A 12316-nucleotide genomic window follows, 5' to 3' on the forward strand; every position below is an offset into this window, starting at 1 on the left:
CTACTACAAACAGCATAGTGAACGCATTATTGTGGCCAAGCTAGATACGAAGCCCACGCCTACCACAGTAGTACAAGTTTATATGCCAACTAACTCCGCAGATGATGAAGACATTGATCAAATGTACGATGAGACAAAAAAAATTATTCAGATAGTGAAGGGAGACGAAAATTTAATAATTATGGGTGACTGGAATTCGATAGTAGGAAAAGGAAGAGAAGGAAAAGTAGTTGTTGAATATGGAATGGGGATAAGGAATGAAAGAGGAAGCCGCCCGCTAGAATGTAGCATAGAGCACAACCTAGTCATAGCTAACACTTGGTTCAAGAATCGTGCCAGAAGGTTGTATACATGGAAGAAGCCTGGAGATACTGACAGGTCTCAAATAGATTATATAATGGTCAGAAAGAGATTTAGGAACCAGGTTTTAAATTGTAAGACATTTCCAGTGCGAGATGTGGACTCTGACCACACTCTATTGGTTATGAACTGTAGATTAAAACTGAAGAAACTGCAAAAAGGTGGGAATTTAAGGAGATGGGACCTGGATAAACTGACAGAACATGAGGTTGCAGAAAGTTTCAGGGAGAGCATTAGGGAATGATTGACAAGAATGAGGCAAAGAAATGCAGTAGAAGAAGAATGGGTAGCTTTGAGAGATGAAATAGTGAAGGCAGCAAAGGATAAAGTAGGTAAAAAGACGAGGGCTAGTAGAAATCCTTGGTTAACATAAAAGATTATGAATTTAATTGATGAAAGAAGAAAATACAAAAATGCAGTAAATGAAGCAGGCAAAAAGGAATACAAAGCATGGATGGCCAGAGGACAAATGTAAGGATGAAGAGGCATATATCACTAGGGGTAAGATAGATACTGCCTACAGGAAAATTAAAGAGACCTTTGGAGAAAAGGTGCATGAATATCAAGAGCTCAGATGGAAAACCAGTTCTAAGCAAAGAAGGGAAAGCAGAAAGATGGAAAGAGTATCCTGAGTGTCTATACAAGGGTGATGTTCTTGAGGATAATATTATGGAAATGGAAGAGGATGTAGATGAAGATGAAATGGGAGATATGATACTGCGTGAAGAGTTTGACACAGCACTGAAAGACATCAGTCAAAAAAGGCCACAGGAGTAGACAACATTCCATCAGAACTACTGATAGCCTTTGGAGAGCCAGCCCTGACAAAAGTCTACCAGCTGGTGAGCAAGATGTATGAGACAGGCGAAACACCCTCAGACTGCAAGAAGAATATAATAATTCCAACCCCAAAGAAAGTAGGTGTTGACAGATGCGAAAATTACCGAACTATCAGTTTAATAAGCCACGGCTGCAAAATACTAACACAAATTCTTTACAGACGAATGGAAAAACTGGTAGAAGCCGACCTCGGGGAAGATCAGTTTGGAATCCGTAGAAATGTTGGAACACGGGAAGCAATACTGACCCTACGACTTATCTTAGGAAATAGATTAAGGAAAGGCAAACCTACATTTCTAGCATTTGTAGACTTAGAGAAAGCTTTTGACAATGTTGACTGGAATACTCTCTATCAAATTCTGAAGGTAGCAGGGGTAAAATACAGGGAGCGAAAGGCTATTTACAATTTGTACAGAAACCAGATGGCAGGAGGGTCATGAAAGGGAAGCAGTGGTTGCGAAGGGAGTGAGACAGGGTTGTAGCCTATCCCCGATGTTATTCAATCTGTATATTGAGCAAGCAGTAAAGGAAACAAAAGAAAAATTCGGAGTCGGAATTAAAATCCACGGAGAAGAAATAAAAACTTTGAGGTTTGCCGATGACATTGTAACTCTGTCAGAGACAGCAAAGGACCTGGAAGAGCAGCTGAACGGACATGTTCTGAGGCATCAAGGGATCACCAATTTAGTATTGGAGGGAAGCACGGAGGGTAAAAATAGTAGAGGGAGACCAAGAGATGAATACACTAAACAGATTCAGAAGGATGTAGGTACTGGGAGATGAAGAAGCTTGCACAGGATAGAGTAGCATGGAGAGCTGCATCAAACCAGTCTCTGGACTGAAGACCACAACAACAACCACAATCATAACATGCTCATTCGCTTCGTATCGTTTTGCAATGTTACAGCTAGATATTTAAGCGACGTTTCTGGGTTGTGCAGGACACTACTACAGCTGTATCCTAACATTATGGGTTTGTTTTCTCTTCTCCCCCACGTTAACTTACATTTTTCTACATTTAGAGCTAGCTGCCAGTCATCATACCAATCACGAATTTTGTCTAAGTCATCTTGCATCCTCCTACAATCACTCAATTTCGATACCTTCCCTTATACTAATACAGCATCATCAGAAAACAACTGCAGATTGCTGCCCACCCTGTCTGCCACATCATTTATGTGTAGAGAAAATAATAGTGGTCATATCAAGTTCCCTGGGGCACTTCGGATGATACCTTTGTCTCTGATGAACATGCACTGTCAAGGACAAAATATTAGGTTGTATTACTTAAAAAGACTTCAAGCCAATTACATACCTTAGAACATATTTCATATGCTTGTGTATTAGTTAACTGTCTGCAGTAGGGCACTGTGTCAAGTGCTTTTTGGAAATCTAGAAATACGGAATCTGCCTCTTGCCTTTCATCCATAATTTTCTGCACATCATGTGATAAAAGTGTAAGCTGAGTTTTACACAAGTGATGCTTTCTAAAACCATGCTGATTTGTGGACATAAGCTTTCCAATCTCATGGAAATTTATGATTTTCGAATTCAGAATGTGTTCAAGAATTTTGCAATAAACTGATGTTAAGGATATTGGCCTGTAATTTTGCAGGTCTGTTGTTTTACCTTTCTTATATACAGGTGTCACCTGCGGGTATTTGCAATTGCTTAGGACTATGCGTTTGGTGAGAGATTCATAACAAATGCAAGCTAAGTGAGGGGTAAGGATTGTACAAGTACAGTGCAGTGCTACTGTACTTTTAAATGATATGTCGCATAAAATGAAGGCAACTCTTGATTAAAAACTACATCTTTGTTACTTTTCTTTTATTGCGGTTCAAGGCAGTCGTAAAGTTACTCAAGTAGGGGAACTCAACAGAGAGCGATTTCCTGACAAGAACCTACTTTCCCATCTTATCACAATGCCTGTTCTGTTAACTTCCATTCTTCTCAGATAAGAAGCAGCCTTTATTAAAGTGTTGACACCATACTGTCTCCAAATGGAGAATGTTTTCTTATGAAAAACTTTCAACATTATTTGAATGCAGAATTACTTGTTCTTTAATTGGTTAGTTTTAATATGTCTGAAGATGCTGAGTAGCAGACAGATACAAAACACACACAGCCACAGTTGTATCCTTAGATGCTATTGTAACCAAGCGTACCACATAGCAAAATCATTTCTGTAGGAACAATCCAGATGCAATGGTGCTATTATGTAAATAATAATAGACTACTACTCTACATACCTTCAAGGTGTCAGCAAAAAAAATTTTCACAGTTGAATCCAACAGAGATACAGCCAAGAATTTATTGTTCTGTGACACTTTCACAGCCAGAACACCCTCATCCAACTTCAATGTTCGCTTGTGTAGCAATGAAAGCACTTTGGCCTTACTATCTGGTGCAGCAACTAATTCAAACTGCCAAAATTTTACTGTGTTGTCTCCTCCAGTCACACAGCCAAGCTGAAAAATTTAAAATGTATGTAAATTAGTGGATGAAAAACACATATGTATACATGCATAGGTGTTTCTTGTACTAATTAGCTCTGAAGGAGAATTTGCCCGAAAACTTAGCAATGTTTAGTCTTGTTTACGCACCTATCAACTATCAACTATATGACGAGTTGTTGCATTTACTCTTTCCACTATTATCATTATTATTATTATATAATTATTCCATCAATGATTTTCCATTATCAGAGAACACGTGTGCATGCGCGCACGCGCATGTGCGCTCACACACACACACACACACACACACACACACACACACACACACGGAGGGGGGAGGATGGGACGGGGAGGGAGAAGAGCTGAAAGGATGGTATACACTAGTCTTTTTATAGAAGTGTAAACTACCTACAAAACGGAAAGATTAGCTATCAGCTGCCTGTGAAGAAGTTAAACACACAACAGGTATCTACTTCAAATGGAAGTGACTCAGTGTGGAGGACATCATATTTATTTTGGCATATTTAGCCATTTTGTTTTATGATTTGCAATATGCAGTTCCAGGGTAAAAGCACACTGAAGATTTTTAAGAAACACATCACCCTTATTATTAAATGTGAGTTAATGTCACATAAAGGATATAAGCCTGCAAGAGACTCTACGACACCCAAGACCAAAGACCAAAATCATATGACTACAGCATAGCATAATGGGTAACTTCGTGGATTACAGTGCCAAAGGAAGAAGGTTCAATGGTTTGTGTCCCACTACATATTAGCATTTTTCTTTTATCTTAGCATTAGCACATTCTGGAACCATCTTATGAATGTAATACAAATACGTTCAGCAATATTTGATGTTATTTATATTTCCATCTTATTAGAAAACAAAGAAAATAAAAATGTTGCTGTTTATTTCCAAATATGTGATGATTTCCAAGTCTGTGGTTAGACAGAAACCTAAGAGAACAGCTTAAATTGCTGCAAGTGAAGCAAACAGAAGCAAACATGTACATTCTTCATTGACACAAATATTTAGCTGTTTGAGAAAAGGAGAGGAGGCTTTGGGCACGTGCTTCTTACGTCATTTCTGTTTGGAGCAGATGTTTGTATTGGGTTTAACATCTTGTAGTGCCTGACAAAGAGAGGTAGCCACATCAGTCTCTCAACATCAGGTAGTAGCATGGTTACCTATGTTTACATATCTAGTGGCAGTTGTTGTCAGAGATTTGTGACATTATGAATTTGACTCTCTGATTACCATTCTTTTCTTCTCTGAGGATAAATTTTTTTGTGTTAGGAGCTCATAAATAATTTTTCTCATTAACTAAGCTACATTATTTTTGATAAAAATCTCAAGCTTTTGATGAATGACAGTGAAATCTCATAAATACATCCCTCTCTACTGTGTTTTCCTGCATATTACAGCCATTTTTAGATGTCCCAGTCCCAACTACATTAAACACATGTTAAACTGATTGTTTGCACGTTCTCCCTCACCACTTAGCATGTTACAATTTGGTGGTATTGATACCATTTGGCCACTGCAACTTTTGCCACCGAGAGTTCTGAGAGTGGTGGGGGTAGGATGTTTGGTTCCATGTGTTGCAGAAATATGCAGGAAGACAATGCTATTCAGTGCCAGTAACTTTGCAGGTCATACAGATCATTTGATATGGTCGAAATGACATGCTGAAGTAGTTTATACAGGTTGGTAGTAGCTCTGACAACTTCTGACCTCTGCAGCAGTCAAATTCAGTCACTGGTCTCCTTTGTTTGTGTTTAGCATTTGACCCCTCAGTCTGCATTTTTCTGAAACTTCCTTTTTAGTCCATTGGTTTTTGTGTTAAACTGTATACCGGTTTGTCATGGATAGAAAGACAGTGAGACAGCTTACAAATGAAGTGGAACTTCTTTGAGGATGTGGACAGAAATTCATACATGAAGCATGCTGATATTGCACAAAAACTGAACACTCCTCCATCAACGTGAAATACAACAGTGAACAAACAAAAAATAACTGAAGTAGCATGTTTGGATACGGCAAAACAGCAAACAAAAACGAGTAGATAAAAAAATCTACTCACCAAATGGCAGCAGGAGCACGTACGTGCTCACTCTCTCACACCCACACACACACACACACACACACACACACACACACAAAGGTTTAACTTTTATAAGCTTTTAGAGCCAATGACTCCTTCTTCTGGCAGAAGAGTTGAAGGGGAAGGAAGAGGGCTGAGGAGAGATTTAGGAAAAGGGGTACAGTTCACAAAAGTCACCCAGAACCCCTGGTCAGGGGAGAATTGTTCGATGGGATGAGAAGGAAAGACTGATTGTTGGGGACTGCACTGGATGAAATTTGAAAATGTGTGAACATAAAGCTGGAAGACAGGGTAATATGAAAGACAGAGATTACTACTAAAACACCGCACACTAGTTAATAAGGGCGAAATGCTAAATGCATTGTTTGTTACAGAGGTGGGAGTGGGGATGGTGAAAAATAGACAGGTCAGGAAATGACAGATGTAGAAAACTATAATGGAGTGGAGAAAGGAGTAGTTACTGCGAAGAAATGCTGAGATGGAAGGAATTGATGCCAGGTGGATGGCGACAACCGAGGACATGTTGTAACGTTAGTTCCCATTTACTGAGTTCCGCGAAACTGGTGTCTGGAGGAAGAATCCAGATGGCGCATGTGGTACCGAGGTCATGCTCGTCATGTTGTAGAACATGCTCTGCAACAGGGTATAGTGTGTTGCTGTTATACACCCTCTGCCTACGCCCATTCAACCTGATTGATAACTGGGTGGTAGTCATGTCAATGTAAAAGGCAGAACAGTGTTTACTTAACAGCTGGTATATTACATGTCATTTCACATGTGGCACTCCCTTTGATAGTATATGTTTTGCTTGTTACAGGGCTGGAATAGGAAGTCTTGCAGGGGGAACGGTCACAGGGGTAGGAGCCACAGGGAAGGGAGATGGGTGCAGAAGACTCATAGGGCTTGACAAGAATATTGCAGAGATTGGGAGGGCGAAGAAAAACTATTCTAGGTGTAGTGGGCAAAATCTCAGACAGAATGGATCTCATTTCAGGGTATGATTTTAGGAAATCATGGCCTTGTCGAAGTAGCTGATTAATACGTTCAAGATCAGTATAATCTGAGTGACAAGTGGTGTGCTTCAACAATGTTTTTGGAGGGATCAGCAGTACCAGGATTGGATGTGATGACCTGTGAAATCTACTGTTGGGGTAATTACGTCCAGTGGAGGCTGAGGTGAGAATGGTGGTGTATTGATTTAAAGAGTAGTCTGCATCTGAACAAATATGTTTGCCTCAAATACCAAGGCTGTATGGGAGGGAATGTTTGACATGGAAAGGATGGCAACTGTCAAAATGTGAGTACAGCTGTTTGTTAATTAAATGTGGACTGAAGTGCATAGCTGGCCTTTGGCGAGGAAGAGATCAACATCAAGAAAACTGGCATGGGATTTGGAATAGGACCATGTGAAACTTAATTGGGAGAAGGTATTTAGAGATTACAGGAATTTTAACAGGTGAGCTTCACTGCGAGTCCATACTGCAAAGATGTCATCAATGTATCTAAACCAAACCAGTGGCTGAAGTCTTATAGATCCCAGGAACGCCCCCTCGAAGTGACCCATGAAAAGGTTGGCATAGGAAGGAGCCACCCTGATTCCCATGGCTGTACTCCTAATCTGTTTGTATGTCTGCTCCTGTAATGTGAAGTAATCATTGGTAAGCATAAAGATGGAAGTCATAGGTTTGGAATCAGGTGGGCATTGGGTAGGGAAAAGTTCAGCTTGCCCTATGCGCCCTCCTACCACCTATAGCAGCCCTGTGACTGGCAAAAAATATACTATCAATGGGAGGGCCACCCGTGAAACAACACGTGTCATATACCAGATGTTATGTAAACACTTTCTGACTTTTACATTCGCATGACTACAACCCAGTTATCAGTCAGGATGAATGGGCATAGGCAGAGGGTGTATGCCCAACACACGATATCCTGTTGCATAGCATCCTCCACAACATGACAGTCATGAACTTGGTGCCTGTTTCAACACATGCGTCATCCGCATTCTTCCCCCGGATACCAGTTTCTCAGAACTACACAGGTGGGAACTAGCGATACACCATGTCCTTGGTTCTCACCACCCAACTGGTCTTAATTTCTGTTATTTCCTTTCGTCTCAGCATTTCTTCACAGTAACTACTACTTTTTTCACTCCATTTTAGTTTTCTACATCTGTCATTTCTTGACCTGTCTATTTTTCGCTATCCCCCCCTCCTATCTCTGTTACATACAATGCACTTAGCTTTTCACCCTTATTAACTTGTGCTGATGTTTTGTAGTGATCTCGGTCTTCCATATTACCTTTAAGCTCTTACCTTTTCAAATCTCATCCCGTGCAGTCCCCAACTGTCAGTCCTTCTTTCTCATCCCATCTGGTAAGTCTCCCCATGACCTGAGGTTCTGGGTGACTTTTATAAACTGTACCCATTTTCCTAAACCTCTCCCATCCTTTTCCTTCACCCCTATTCCTTCCCCTTCAACTCTTCTGCCAGAAGAAGGAGCCACCGGCTTGGAAATGTGTTCTCCTGCTGCCGCTTGGTGAGTAGATTTTTTTTTATCTGTCCATTTAAATTATTCTGTAAATAATTGATTGTTTTCATTGTGATAAACAAAAGCAAGTGTGTGACAGACAGTTTCCTGAACTGGAAAATTTGCTATTTAAGTGAATAAAACAAGCTCATGCTTTGAACATTCCAATTTATGGTACAGTGGCTTGTGCTGCAGAATATATTTAGCACAAAAGTTGGGACTTGCAGATTTCAAAGCATCCAATGGTTGGATCAAAGGTTCAGGAACAGGCATAATTTAGTGTATAAATGTATTCGAGGTAAGGCTGGAAGCATGAACATTAGCACAGTTCAGTCATGGAAAAATACTCTTCATCTACATCTACATTGATACTCCGCAAGCCACCCAACGGTGTGTGGCGGAGGGCACTTTACGTGCCACTGTCATTACCTCCCTTTCCTGTTCCAGTCGCGTATGGTTCGCGGGAAGAACGACTGTCTGAAAGCCTCCGTGCGCGCTCTAATCTCTCTAATTTTACATTCGTGATCTCCTCGGGAAGTATAAGTAGGGGGAAGCAATATATTCGATACCTCATCCAGAAACGCACCCTCTCGAAACCTGGCGAGCAAGCTACACCGCGATGCAGAGCGCCTCTCTTGCAGAGTCTGCCACTTGAGTTTATTAAACATCTCCGTAACGCTATCACGGTTACCAAATAACCCAGTGACGAAACGCGCCGCTCTTCTTTGGATCTTCTCTATCTCCTCCGTCAACCCGACCTGGTACGGATCCCACACTGATGAGCAATACTCAAGTATAGGTCGAACGAGTGTTTTGTAAGCCACCTCCTTTGTTGATGGACTACATTTTCTAAGCACTCTCCCAATGAATCTCAACCTGGTACCCGCCTTACCAACAATTAGTTTTATATGATCATTCCACTTCAAATCGTTCCGCACGCATACTCCCAGATATTTTACAGAAGTAACTGCTACCAGTGTTTGTTCCGCTATCATATAATCATACAATAAAGGATCCTTCTTTCTATGTATTCGCAATACATTACATTTGTCTATGTTAAGGGTCAGTTGCCACTCCCTGCACCAAGTGCCTATCCGCTGCAGATCTTCCTGTATTTCGCTACAATTTTCTAATGCAGCAACTTCTCTGTATACTACAGCATCATCCGCGAAAAGCCGCATGGAACTTCCGACACTATCTACTAAGTCATTTATATATATTGTGAAAAGCAATGGTCCCATAACACTCCCCTGTGGCACGCCAGAGGTTACTTTAACGTCTGTAGACGTCTCTCCATTGATAACAACATGCTGTGTTCTGTTTGCTAAAAACTCTTCAATCCAGCCACACAGCTGGTCTGATATTCCGTAGGCTCTTACTTTGTTTATCAGGCGACAGTGCGGAACTGTATCGAACGCCTTCCGGAAGTCAAGAAAAATAGCATCTACCTGGGAGCCTGTATCTAATATTTTCTGGGTCTCATGAACAAATAAGGCGAGTTGGGTCTCACACGATCGCTGTTTCCGGAATCCATGTTGATTCCTACATAGTAGATTCTGGGTTTCCAGAAATGACATGATACGCGAGCAAAAAACATGTTCTAAAATTCTACAAGAGATCGACGTAAGAGATATAGGTCTATAGTTTTGCGCATCTGCTCGACGACCCTTCTTGAAGACTGGGACTATCTGTGTTCTTTTCCAATCATTTGGAACCCTCCGTTCCTCTAGAGACTTGCGGTACACGGCTGTTAGAAGGGGGGCAAGTTCTTTCGCGTACTCTGTGTAGAATCGAATTGGTATCCCGTCAGGTCCAGTGGACTTTCCTCTATTGAGTGATTCCAGTTGCTTTTCTATTCCTTGGACACTTATTTCGATGTCAGCCATTTTTTCGTTTGTGCGAGGATTTAGAGAAGGAACTGCAGTGCGGTCTTCCTCTGTGAAACAGCTTTGGAAAAAGGTGTTTAGTATTTCAGCTTTACGCGTGTCATCCTCTGTTTCAATGCCATCATCATCCCGTAGTGTCTGGATATGCTGTTTCGAGCCACTTACTGATTTAACGTAAGACCAGAACTTCCTAGGATTTTCTGTCAAGTTGGTACATAGAATTTTACTTTCGAATTCAATGAATGCTTCACGCATAGCCCTCTTTACGCTAACTTTGACATCGTTTAGCTTCTGTTTGTCTGAGAGGTTTTGGCTGCGTTTAAACTTGGAGTGGAGCTCTCTTTGCTTTCGCAGTAGTTTCCTAACATTGTTGTTGTACCACGGTGGGTTTTTCCCGTCCCTCACAGTTTTACTCGGCACGTACCTGTCTAAAACGCATTTTACGATTGCCTTGAACTTTTTCCATAAACACTCAACATTGTCAGTGTCGGAACAGAAATTTTCGTTTTGATCTGTTAGGTAGTCTGAAATCTGCCTTCTATTACTCTTGCTAAACAGATAAACCTTCCTCCCTTTTTTTATATTCCTATTAACTTCCATATTCAGGAATGCTGCAACGGCCTTATGATCACTGATTCCCTGTTCTGTACATACAGATTCGAAAAGTTCGGGTCTGTTTGTTATCAGTAGGTCCAATATGTTATCTCCACGAGTCGGTTCTCTGTTTAATTGCTCGAGGTAATTTTCGGATAGTGCACTCAGTATAATGTCACTCGATGCTCTGTCCCTACCACCCGTCCTAAACATCTGAGTGTCCCAGTCTATATCTGGTAAATTGAAATCTCCACCTAAGACTATAACATGCTGAGAAAATTTATGTGAAATGTATTCCAAATTTTCTCTCAGTTGTTCTGCCACTAATGCTGCTGAGTCGGGAGGTCGGTAAAAGGAGCCAATTATTAACCTAGTTCGGTTGTTTAGTGTAACCTCCACCCATAATAATTCGCAGGAACTATCCACTTCAACTTCACTACAGGATAAACTACTACTAACAGCGATGAACGCTCCACCACCGGTTGCATGCAATCTATCCTTTCTAAACACCGTCTGTACCTTTGTAAAAATTTCGGCAGAATTTATCTCTGGCTTAAGCCAGCTTTCTGTACCTATAACGATTTCAGCTTCGGTGCTTTCTATCAGCGCTTGAAGTTCCGGTACTTTACCAACGCAGCTTCGACAGTTGACAACTACAATACCGATTGCTGCTTGGTCCCCGCATGTCCTGACTTTGCCCCGCACCCGTTGAGGCTGTTGCCCTTTCTGTACTTGCCCAAGGCCATCTAACCTAAAAAACCGCCCAGCCCACGCCACACAACCCCTGCTACCCGTGTAGCCGCTTGTTGCGTGTAGTGGACTCCTGACCTATCCAGCGGAACCCGAAACCCCACCACCCTATGGCGCAAGTCGAGGAATCTGCAGCCCACACGGTCGCAGAACCGTCTCAGCCTCTGATTCAGACCCTCCACTCGGCTCTGTACCAAAGGTCCGCAGTCAGTCCTGTCGACGATGCTGCAGATGCTGAGCTCTGCTTTCATCCCGCTAGCGAGACTGGCAGTCTTCACCAAATCAGATAGCCGCCGGAAGCCAGAGAGGATTTCCTCCGATCCATAGCGACACACATCATTGGTGCCGACATGAGCGACCACCTGCAGATGGGTGCACCCTGTACCCTTCATGGCATCCGGAAGGACCCTTTCCACATCTGGAATGACTCCCCCCGGTATGCACACGGAGTGCACATTGGTTTTCTTCCCCTCTCTTGCTGCCATTTCCCTAAGGGGCCCCATTACGCGCCTGACGTTGGAGCTCCCAACTACCAGTAAGCCCACCCTCTGCGACTGCCCGGATCTTGCAGACTGAGGGGCAACCTCTGGAACAGGACAAGCAGCCATGTCAGGCCGAAGATCAGTATCAGCCTGAGACAGAGCCTGAAACCGGTTCGTCAGACAAACTGGAGAGGCTTTCCGTTCAGCCCTCCGGAATGTCTTTCGCCCCCTGCCACACCTTGAAACGACCTCCCACTCTACCACAGGTGAGGGATCAGCCTCAATGCGGGCAGTATCCCGGGCAACCAC

The 12316-nt window shown here is 42.2% G+C and overlaps 1 protein-coding gene across 1 annotated transcript in view; it reads right to left on the bottom strand.

The window, feature by feature from the left end:
- LOC124607053 (WD repeat-containing protein 3) overlaps positions 1-12316 on the bottom strand; it is a 134524-nt gene that overhangs the window by 39723 nt on the left and 82485 nt on the right. Inside the window, exon 10 of the mRNA XM_047139229.1 lies at positions 3453-3671. Coding sequence (XP_046995185.1) covers positions 3453-3671 — 219 coding nt within the window. The remainder of the gene's footprint in view (positions 1-3452; positions 3672-12316) is intronic.

The sequence above is a fragment of the Schistocerca americana genome, chromosome 3 (assembly GCF_021461395.2).
Source record: "Schistocerca americana isolate TAMUIC-IGC-003095 chromosome 3, iqSchAmer2.1, whole genome shotgun sequence".
NCBI lineage: Eukaryota > Metazoa > Arthropoda > Insecta > Orthoptera > Acrididae > Schistocerca > Schistocerca americana.